Source organism: Actinia tenebrosa, unplaced genomic scaffold (genome assembly GCF_029948245.1).
Source record: "Actinia tenebrosa isolate PJP-AT-01 unplaced genomic scaffold, QUT_ActTen_1.0 PGA_scaffold0__85_contigs__length_37466705, whole genome shotgun sequence".
Classification (NCBI taxonomy): domain Eukaryota; kingdom Metazoa; phylum Cnidaria; class Anthozoa; order Actiniaria; family Actiniidae; genus Actinia; species Actinia tenebrosa.
Genome location: NW_028292569.1, coordinates 1,023,512 through 1,034,221, shown reverse-complemented (window position 1 = coordinate 1,034,221; position 10,710 = coordinate 1,023,512). Strand labels below are relative to the sequence as shown.

The window sequence follows — 10,710 nt, the reverse complement described above, 5'->3', positions numbered from 1 at the left end:
TCGACAGTACAGGATAAAGCGGAACAGTTATCCATATATGGGCATCATAACCAAAGACCGAATCAAAGCCGACCTTTCATCGATGGAAAGCCGAAACCGATCGGAAATTTGTCGTATTGAAATTCAAAAACCACAACTATTTGAAAAGGAAGTGACGTTTCCCTGTTTTTCTCTCTTAATGAATGAATTTATTGTGTATCTGATAAAAGAATCCATTCGTTTTAGGTGGACAGACAAACGGTGATTGAAGTTGCCACTAAGCTAAGGTAAGTTCAGATATTTTATTGTAAAAGTTTTTTAAGGTGACTGCCTACTTTTGGAAATTGATTTAAGCTTTTCTTAAAACTTCGATTTTTCGAATTGAAATTTAATGCTGATTCCAAATCTGGAAAGAAAATAGGGTGTCCCGAGCTTGTTTTTGAGATAATCAGCATTTAATGGAAGCCTACGCACGAGCTTTTGGAGTAAAAATTGCGCCACCGGAAGTGATAAGAAAAAAATTAAGATTCATAAGATAATAGTTATTTGCAGACTATATGATTGCACGAACGAAGGCTAGTCAATCCTTCTACAATAATACATGGAAATTTTCGACAAAAAGAAAGAGAGATACATTGATTTGTCATATTTTGTAGTTTCGGTGCTCTTAAAAAATCTCATAAAGTCGAACAAAAATCCCTACAAAAATCTATTTTTTCACGTGTTCCTGATTTAAACTTTTCCTAAAATGTTGATATAACCTAGATTTTTAGGAGTTTTTTCGAATGAGCTATCAAAAAATATAGAGTCCCGCGCAAAATTTGAGGGTTTTGCCCTGTTGAAGCTCAAAACGCGTATGGTTCTTCAATAAAATCTTGTAGATTTTTCAGCGGTTTTTGAGCGCGCGCACATCGTGGGCTCAAATCGAACGTTCAAAAGTAGGCAGCCACCTTAAATGAAAATACTTCCTATAAAAGGAAACTCCAATGCGAATTTAAGAAAAATTTATATTTTTTCAATGGGAATTTTGCATTTCTTTATTTTTTTTTAGTCGCAATGTTGCTACGTATAATATTTGGCCGCGGGCTTCCTGTGAAGTGCTGTTTCGTAGGGCCCGGGGGGGGGGGGGGGGGGGGGGGGGAGTGGAAGTGAGGAGTTGACTGTTATACGGAAGGAGATCGAGACTGTCCTAGAATCCCCTCGAGACAGCCATAAAAATGTGTAAATTAATTTTTTGAGTTTGTTAGAAGTTTATTGACATTTTGATGACTAAGTTTTTGATTCTACAGCGAATCGTGTATTTTTGTGAACCTATATTCGTGTGAACGTGTAAACGATTACGAAGGAAATATGTGATTGTTGGACGAACCACGTTGAATAAAACCTTTGAAAATACACGCATCTCGACCTAGTCCCGAGGCAGAGCTCTGAAAAGCCTACACGCAAGTTCCGTCGATTTTCCGATACTCGTGCCCAGGCCCCACTCATTCCTAAATGAGTCCAATCTCACGGACTTTCTGGTCAAAAAGAGCGGAACAGGCTTATAATAGTCTCAGTTTATACTGGGGGAAAATGTTTGAATAAAAACATTAATTCATGCCAGCTGATTGGAGCAAAAATGTTAGCCAATGAGAATCGAGAAATCAAAATTTGCACAAGCTGATGTGTCATTTTTCCTCTTTAAATCACGGGTTTCCAGGCCACCAAATGAAGAAAAAAACGTTGCTAATAATACGCGCTTAATCCATAACACCATAACAATAATATAACTAATCATGAGTCGTATATTTTTATTCTAATGATGGAAAAGTCTATATTTTTCGATGACCAACTTTTGCAGGCTTCATGACACCTCGGTTTCGCAATGACGTCATTTCCACGTCACTATTTCAGATATCAGCTGGTGGTTCCAAAATGTTTAGTAACCGCCTTATCCAATTTCTTAATTTTAGTCAAATTTTTTCTACTGAAGATAGTAATGCTTTTGATTGTTGTTTAAAATCTAATCGCCAAATGACATGGTCTATGAAAAGATTTTTTGGGGTGCTAATGTATAAATTAATCTAGTTAAGATAGACTCGCCATCACAAGACAAAATCATTATAGTAAAAAAAACTAGTTCTATCAATACAAATATAAGCCAATCTGTGAGGTCGTCAAAGCACACACCTGGATAATCCCAGACATTTACTTTTACTAATGACACTTACTATTAACATAATATCGAAAATGTGGGACTATTTTGAAGCATTTCTAGCGAGCGTATATGGCGTGTCATCTTTTTAATTCAAGACCAATTGATGGATGTCCTAGTAAATGAAAATCATCATTCATGCTGACTGCTTGATGTGACATAAGAGGGTTGATTTGTAACCTTTTTTGCTTTTCAATATTAAATGAACTTCATGCTATAAATGCCTCACCGCAAAACATTTCAATCTGTTTTTTTATTGATAAATTTGTGTTGAGAAATAAATTTCATGCACTAAAAAAATTAAAAATAGAATGCGAGAGCAGCTGTTTCGAAACTTAATCATGACAGGAAATACAAAAGAGGCTTTTTTTCCCAATAGCACTTGCAAAGAAAAACATCTGCATAGTATAAGTGGGTTTTTGTGTCAAGATTGAGCAAATAAATTGGGTCGGATAAAGGGAGAGAAATATCACCATGTATATCGCTTATATAATCACAACTGACCAACCAACCGACCATATATAGTTAGAATATTATTTTGAACAAAGTAAGTCAGTCTAAATCTTATGCGTTAGCTTTTCGGATGTCAAGACCGTGAATAACCCTGGTATCTCATCTCAGCTAGAAAAATGGTAAAAGAAATGAGCAGGCTCCTGAAAGAAAGCAAATGTTCGTGTCATTAACATATTGAAACTCATCTAGTGAAGCACTTTATTCCATCTTCATTCTTCGTAAATTGATGGTCAATTTGAAGCGAAAAATTCTCAAAGAATTGAGTTGAAAAACAACCAGTGAAATAGATTAAAGCTCGATATCCGAACAAGGCTTGCTTAAAGGACCTCTTGTTGGCCAGATTTAATTAATGAACTTGTACTAGCGACAAAATATCGTTCAATTTTTTTGATCGAAGTCAGGTGGAATTATACAAGCCTTGCGGAGATAATGGGACGAAACAGCTCGATTATGGAATTCATCCCAGGGAAATCTGGACTGGATTATTTCACCATCTCTCAAGTATTTTTCATGATTTTGTTTTTTGTGACAGGAATCCCTGGAAATTCAGTAATCTGCTTTTTGGTTTATCGAAGTTCTCGCCTTCGAACTGTTACTATGGTAACGAATCTGATCATCGGGAATCTTGCAGTGGCAGATCTTGCCGTTTGCCTTCTAAAAGTCCCTGTTTCTGTAGCGACAATTGTAGCAGGTTCTTGGGTTCTTGGTGAACTTTTGTGTAACATTGTAGGGTTTATAAATGCTCTTCTGCTCTTCGAAGTCCTCTATTCCTTGGCGTTGGTCAGTATAAGTCGCTATTGCTGTGTAGTGTCACCCTCAAAGTTTTCTTCCTTGTTTACGAAACAACGAACCTTCTTCATGATAGGTGGCACTTGGATTTTGTCTATTCTCTGCGCGGTACCACCGATCTTTCATTGGGGCTCTTATCATTATGAGGAGGGCAAAGCCATATGTGTAATTTCGATGAATGAGAGTCTATCTTATACCATAGTATTAGCTATGGTACAATTTATTATCCCTTTTCTCTTAATCACCGTGCCATATTGCAAGATATTTCGCTTTCTTCAGACACACAACCGAAGACTAAGCGCTAATAGTATAACATCTAGTTTTCGACGTCAAAGTCGAACCTCTCTTTTCCACGATTTTAAAATGACTAAACTTTTACTGATTATTGTAATCTTTTTTGTGGCTTGTTGGACACCATACTCGGTCGTTAATCTCTTAGCCGGTTTTAATATCATAAACCCTATTCCTCTTGGCCTGGATGCAGTGTGCAATCTCTTGACATTTCTATCGAGTTCCTGTAACCCTTACATTTACGGGTTACTTAATAACCAATTTCAGAAAGGATTTCGGGACGTTTTCTGTGGCCTGTGTCAAAAATTTACTGAAGAGAAAGTTGGCACAGGTATCGCTAAACGATCCACAATCAGTAAAAGAGGCAAACGTAGGAAACTGAACAGTTTATCTATTCGTCATAAGGCATCTATTCGTAAATGTGACGGAGGAACACAATATGAAACATCACTGTAAAATTTGTACAGAGTTCTAACTCCGAGTTATATCTATATGCATTGCCATTTCAACATATTCTTTCTATTAAATAAAACTATGGAAACGAAACTTGTCATTCATCTCCTTAGTTCAACTAAAAATATATAAAGCAGAGCTCTGTTCTTTTTCTGGTTTTTTATTTTTTTATTTTATTTTAGGTGGGGCTAATTGAGTTTCTTCCGTCAACATAACCGAAAACAATGTAAAAAAGCATCGTTTTTTTTTTTCTGCCCCCCCCCCCCCTCCCCCTGGATCCGCCCTTGTATATTCATATATTCTACTTTTCCGGCTATCAGGAAATAAATAAATGAACAAAACTATGTCTTTCGTTAAGTGACTACGAGTCGGCAGGGTGGCATGTTAATAAGTTTTTGTTATTTTTTTCACTACTTCAAGTGTTTACCCCGTTAAACAAAGTCTGTATCTATCCATAGCGAAGTCCCCAAGAGCGTAAAAATAGCTGTGGCATCTGAAAACTGAATGAGTAAAAACAAATTAGAACTATTGGGTAAAAATAACTCTAAAACCTCATGTTTGGCGAGAAAAATAAAGCTGCCAGTTAGAGTAAAAAAAAAAGATTCGTGAAACGACAAGTAGAAAGGGCGGATCCAGAATTTCCAGAGTTATTGTCGAGATTCTGAATTAATGTACTAAATGAGAGGATGAACAGATAATAAATTGATATGTAGAGCTAGTAAACGACTCGAAAAATGATTAAGTCTGGCAGTGAGTAGATTGGCAGTCAGTCAAATCTTTGGGTCTGAACAAAGAAAGAACGCAAACGGTGTTCTTCATAAATATTCATATATTCAAGAATTCTGCACATATAATAACTTATTTGAGATATCATATATTTCCCAGGACAGCAAAGCAGTAATAGTCAGGTTGGCAAACTCAAATACACAACTTAAAACAAAAGCTATAGTTTCACTGTCTTCAGGTTCACCATTAATTCTTCTTAGGATAGTCATCTTCACTTTTTCAAGTATTCTCCCTATTAAAGTGTTTGCTATAAAAGCTAGAACGATTATGGCAAAGATGAAGAGATAAGTACGTAGCTTAGACTGGGTTTGCTGTCTTTCGTTTTGACCACTGATGTCCACATTTAGGAAATACGAAGCCAATCTGTCCATCGGCGAAACTCTTCTTGATCTCTGGTAAAAAGTTCTTCTTTGAGAAGTTGATGGGTTATCTAGTACCTTTAACTGTAATAGCAGCAGCATCAACTACAATAATCTTGCGCATATTTGATTACCATTTTCATCTTGAATTGAGAACTTGAAGATTTTCGCAGGCTGATAGTTGACTTCAGTGTCTTCAATTCCTACCATAAACTGCCAATTTTGAAGCTTAAAACAACATTTACATCTAAATTAGTCCTCTGATGCTTCTCTTTTAGATTAATAGATGGTTTTCGATGCTTTTGTGCGATAATTTTTCCAACTACCTGGTACCTATAAAACATCTGTAAGCAAGCATAATTACTACCAGGCATTCCTTACCTTGGACTTGAAGACTGGGTACAAGTCTTAAAAAATATAGGAAAAATTATTAGTGGGGACGAGAAAGTTTTGTCAATTGTCGACAAAACTATTTCCTTGGAAATTTATCGGGATTTTTACTGCAAACTATAATTTTTTGGGTTTTATATTCATTGCAGAAAATTAATAAAAGTATGAGATTTACTTTCGATACTAGGATATACTTTTTCCAGTAATAACTTATGTCACATGGAATGATTTATTAGTTTAGATTACTCTCTATGAAAAAAAGAACACAATTTCTTTATTATGAAGAAAGTAAAGATAAAAAAATAAATATGCACTGGCCGGGAATCGAACCCGGGCCTCCCGCGTGGCAGGCGAGAATTCTACCACTGAACCACCAGTGCAACGATAAGTAGCATGGCATTTCAATATTATTAGAATCCATTGCAAACACTTGTAACTTATCTTACCGCTTGCCAGTTGTAACGCGGTCGTTCATGAGAAAGGATTCGAAAGTGCTTCCTGAGTTTCACACAATTTTAAAGGAAAGAAAACTGCCTTAAAATGCTTCCAAATTACAGTCCAGTGACTCAGGCTTTACTAGGAACTCTATTTACCTGGGCTGTAACAGCGGCTGGGTCTGGTTTAGTATTTATCTTTAGCGGTGAACAGGTAAAGTTAAAACAACCTTCATATTCCTTCTCTTCTTAGACGTTTTCTCTTGGTTTATTTAGTGATTTATTTTCTCTTTGAATATCTTTTCAGCGTAAAGTTCTCGATGGAAGTTTAGGTTTTGCTGCAGGGGTAAGAACTGTAGTTCTAATAAACTTCATTTAAAGTAGAGCTCTTTTTACTCTACACGCGCGGACACGTTTTATAACTATTTCCTTTGAGAATCCATTTAATCTTAAAATGAAGCATTTCAATGTAAGTTAAGTATTCCCATGGAAACGCGTTGAAAATTATGAAATCATAAAACAAAAGCCTTACTTCTGCCATACAAATTATTACATAATTACAAATGAAAACACGATATTCTAAGTTTTAGATTGCTTCATTCAGAGAGAAATAGGTGCAAATGCGCCTTTGTTGTATTTACATTTGAAGAAAATATGCGCCAAAAATTAAAACAATACTCATTTTTTACATCACTTTTGGATCCAGTTATTAAAACATTGAGTAAGAAATATCATTTATTTGCTCAAGAATATTCAAGTATATCATTATATATTTTCTTTAAAAATGTTTTCTTGAATTTTTTTCTTGAGGACTGCATGTATAAGTCATGACATGGTCACAGTACTGAACAAACAATAGATCATTGCCCAGCCAATGAAAATGGCAGGACATTGCACCATCACAATCAGGGCACCACATACCCATATCACGATTGTTCACAACTTATTACTAATAGGGGGAATAACGCATGATTTAAAAAGGGAAAAACATTCTAGGAAAACATGGATATAAAAAGTCTACCGTATTTCCTTTTTCTAGGTAATGCTCGCGGCATCCTATTGGTCTTTATTGAACCCTGCAATAGAAATGGCAGAGAAATCTGAGTACTGGGGACCAGAAGGCAAACTGGCATTTATTCCTGTATCTATTGGCTTTGCTGTTGGTGCAGCATTTGTTTTCGCAGCAGATAGGATACTTCCTTATATGGTAAGGTGATTCCTTATACAGTCATTTGATTTATTATTTAGGGTCGATAGCAGAAGATAATTCCGAGCATTTTGCCAGGGTGTTACCTCTGAAGCGTTCACCATTTTGGATTTGCAAGAGCTAACAATGAGTAGGCTGGGGACAAAGCATGCCAAACAACAGTACAAACTAGTAAATCCTGTTACCTGGGGATGACTTATCACCCCTCCCCCCTGGAATCTTCACCTATGATATTGATAAATACCAAAGGATTTTTATGTCATCTCTGTTTTTTTACATAAATTGCCTTAAGATTTTCCAGTGTGTTCTTGGGATTTCTTCATATTTTTTTAAATTCTTTTTTCAGGGGCTTGAATCTCCCAGTTTTTTGGACAATGTGTTATCAGATAAAAAATCCTCACCAACGACAAGGAACTTCACAAATAAACATGATAAAAATGATAAAACTATTGTCAATCATACGAGAAGAGATGAAATGAAATCAACTGTTACTCACAGGACTGTGTCATCCAAACATTTGGATGAAGACGTTGAAAATGACAAAATTACTAAAGAAATTACTAGAGAACAAAAGATATCCAGTTGGAAAAGAATTTTACTCTTGATTATAGCGATTACAGTACATAATATACCAGGTATGGACGCTGTAAATGTGCTGTAAAAACTTAAGAGTTAGGACCTTTGCAAATAGTGCCTAAAAAAATTTCTTATTCTTGAAATGTTTTGTGATGCTTAAAATTTATTATTTTTGGCGCAAGTATAGGTGGCTCAGTTGGCTAGTGTGTGTTGCCAGCAAATCGCTATTAGAACTGTTTGTTATCTTATATGTGCATTTATGACCTATGTAGATCATAGGCTATGATGAACAATTTCAAGCATAGACAAAATAACTGCATGCCCAGGTATAAATCCCTTTGCAGCACGTCGGAATGCAGCTCAATTTGGAGGACATAATGATAGGTTTCTAATTCCTAGGAGATTGAAAATTTGGTCTTGTCCTTCAAATTGAGCTCTTTTGACGTCACATATAAGGGGTCTATTGATTGATGGGGGTAAGAGATAATATCAAAGCCTTGTGAGAGCTTGTGTAACATAGTATAACACTCATATTTTACTTCTTAACAACAATAGGAGAAATGGAAGGGACAAAAGGGAAAAAAGAAGCTAATGAGCTTGGGGACTCAATACTATTTTCTAAGCTTATTGTCGTCTCAATGAACCATTAATTTTCGTTTCTTTCATACGTACAGAGGGTCTTGCTGTTGGAGTTGCTTTTGGAGCTATTGGAAAGACAGCATCGGCAACGTTTGAAAATGCAAGGTTTGTGAAACAAAATGTTAAGTTTTTTTAAATATCAATCTTTTGGATCGCACTTAAAATTTTCAAAATAAATTTTTTTCAACAGGAATCTCGCATTAGGAATTGGAATTCAAAATTTTCCAGAAGGCCTTGCTGTTAGTTTGCCATTAAAAGCTTCTGGGCTGTCTCTTTGGAAGAGTTTCTGGTATATATACATTGCAATGTTATCTGAAGATTGAAGTGGGAAGCACGTCAGAAGTGGGATCAGAAAGATTGAAATGTTTTCTTTTGCTTGGGTTGTGCTTTCACTTATGACTAGCAGTTTCACTTGCAATCATTTCATGCATAAAGTGTTTCAATCTCTGACTCTCATTCTGTCACAAGTAAAAACCAGACTTAAAATTTGTCTTATAAATTAATCAATCGTTGGGCTTCCTTTGGCCATAGGTTATCCAATTGTAAAATTTTATCTGTTTTTATCAGGTACGGACAGCTTAGTGGCATGGTTGAACCAATAGCTGGATTATTAGGTGCATATGCTATAGTGGTGAGTATGGTTGTATTTTATATGTTACTGGGGAGGGGAAAAACAGAAAAGGATAACTCATTTATGGTATAATGATATCCATACCTCTCCCATTGAGGGGGCAGTTGCAATTTGCAATTTCCAAGGGGTGGGGAGGGTCTGAGGAGGGTATATTGTGTAGTTCCAGAAAATATCCATACCTCCCCCATGGAAGGGAATTGGGATTTCCAAGGGGTGGGGAGGGTCTGAGGAGGGTAGATTGTGTAGTTCCAGAAAATATCCATACCTCCCCCATGGAGAGAGATTGGAATTTCCAATGGGTTGGGAGGCCATCTTTTTTATATTTGTATTTTCTGTTATTATACAATAAAATATATTTATACAAACTTTGTATTTTTCAGGTTGCAGAGCCACTTTTACCTTATGCTTTAGCATTTGCTGCAGGTGCTATGGTTTATGTTGTTGTTGATGATATTATACCAGAGGCACAAACAAGGTACTGTCAGATTTGTTATTACCACATATTCTATTTATTTATTTTTGTTTGTTTACTTTCCACCCATCTAACTATATACCCTACCCATTTATCCATCCATCCATCCATCCATCCATCCATCCATCCATCCATCCATCCATCCATCCATCCATCCACCCACCCATCCCATCCCATCCCATCCATCCACCCACCCCATCCCATCCCATCCATCCATCCTTCCATCCATCCTTCCATCCCACCCATCCATCATTTATTCATCCCATTTTCATATCTATGTTTCATTCTCTTTTTCAGTGGGAACGGCAAACTGGCTTCATGGATGTCAATAGTGGGTTTCATCATCATGATGTCACTGGACGTTGGTCTAGGTTAATGTTAGTATCACTTATGTTAGCAAGATACTTTATTACTTCATCTTTGATAATCTCTAATAACATGCTCTCTGTGTATGGGTATATACACTGTATAGGGATATCTTGTGTTTAGGTTATTTGCAGGGCATACTTCAGAATTTCTGGTCTTTATTACAAAACCAATGTTTTCTATTCTTTTTTAGACCTCCATTTAACATTTTAGGGTAATAATAATAGTTTTTATGATGGTTGAACAAATTCACAATGCTTACTGGTATCCAAAGGGTTCTTACTCTCGTCACTACATTGAATTCTATACAAAGGGAGAAATATAAATTATAAATAATCAATACTGCTGTTATTAAACTTTGTTTCAAATTATTAGCAATTCTTTACTATAAAAAGACCTCAATAAAAATTTAAAGTTAAAGATGTAAAAAATGGTAAATTAGTTGTTATTAAACATTAACTCTACTTTTTATATTATCTTGTATCGTTTATCCTAATTTATTTCAAATTGATGAAGGGATTGTTTTGAATAAAGAAATGTCATTGTTCATAATTCTGGATATTAATAAATTATTACATGTAGTCATCAATTTAAATACTGGTACCTATATAATAATCATTATCATAGTAAA

The 10,710-nt window shown here is 35.6% G+C and overlaps 2 protein-coding genes and 1 non-coding gene across 6 annotated transcripts in view; 2 read left to right on the top strand and 1 right to left on the bottom strand.

The window, feature by feature from the left end:
- The first annotated feature begins 218 nt into the window (after positions 1 to 218).
- LOC116293031 (zinc transporter ZIP11) overlaps positions 219 to 10,710 on the top strand; it is a 51,607-nt gene continuing 41,115 nt past the window's right edge. The window contains exons 1-9 of one of the 3 annotated variants that reach the window (XM_089026146.1): positions 219 to 266; positions 6,496 to 6,534; positions 7,228 to 7,395; positions 7,742 to 8,030; positions 8,646 to 8,715; positions 8,801 to 8,899; positions 9,178 to 9,241; positions 9,622 to 9,716; positions 10,011 to 10,595. In XM_089026146.1, the coding sequence (XP_088882272.1) occupies positions 7,231 to 7,395; positions 7,742 to 8,030; positions 8,646 to 8,715; positions 8,801 to 8,899; positions 9,178 to 9,241; positions 9,622 to 9,716; positions 10,011 to 10,089 (861 nt within the window). In that variant the 5' untranslated portion in view covers positions 219 to 266; positions 6,496 to 6,534; positions 7,228 to 7,230 and the 3' untranslated portion in view covers positions 10,090 to 10,595. Of the gene's footprint in view, positions 267 to 6,224; positions 6,403 to 6,495; positions 6,535 to 7,227; positions 7,396 to 7,741; positions 8,031 to 8,645; positions 8,716 to 8,800; positions 8,900 to 9,177; positions 9,242 to 9,621; positions 9,717 to 10,010; positions 10,596 to 10,710 lie in introns of those variants that run through there. The other 2 variants (XR_004196758.2, XM_031700430.2) reach the window with 2 other exon arrangements.
- On the top strand, positions 2,631 to 4,270 carry LOC116293030 (melatonin receptor type 1C). 2 transcript variants are annotated; one of them, XM_031700428.1, is made up of 2 exons: positions 2,631 to 2,805; positions 3,219 to 4,270. In XM_031700428.1, the coding sequence occupies exon 2, from the start codon at positions 3,284 to 3,286 to the stop codon at positions 4,220 to 4,222; it is 939 nt and encodes a 312-aa protein (XP_031556288.1). In that variant the 5' UTR covers positions 2,631 to 2,805; positions 3,219 to 3,283; the 3' UTR covers positions 4,223 to 4,270. The 2 variants fall into 2 exon arrangements, with proteins under 2 accessions (XP_031556288.1, XP_031556287.1); XM_031700427.1 differs by having other exon boundaries at positions 2,631 to 4,270.
- On the bottom strand, positions 6,064 to 6,134 carry Trnag-gcc (transfer RNA glycine (anticodon GCC)). The gene has a single exon. It is a non-coding gene; the product is annotated as a tRNA-Gly (tRNA).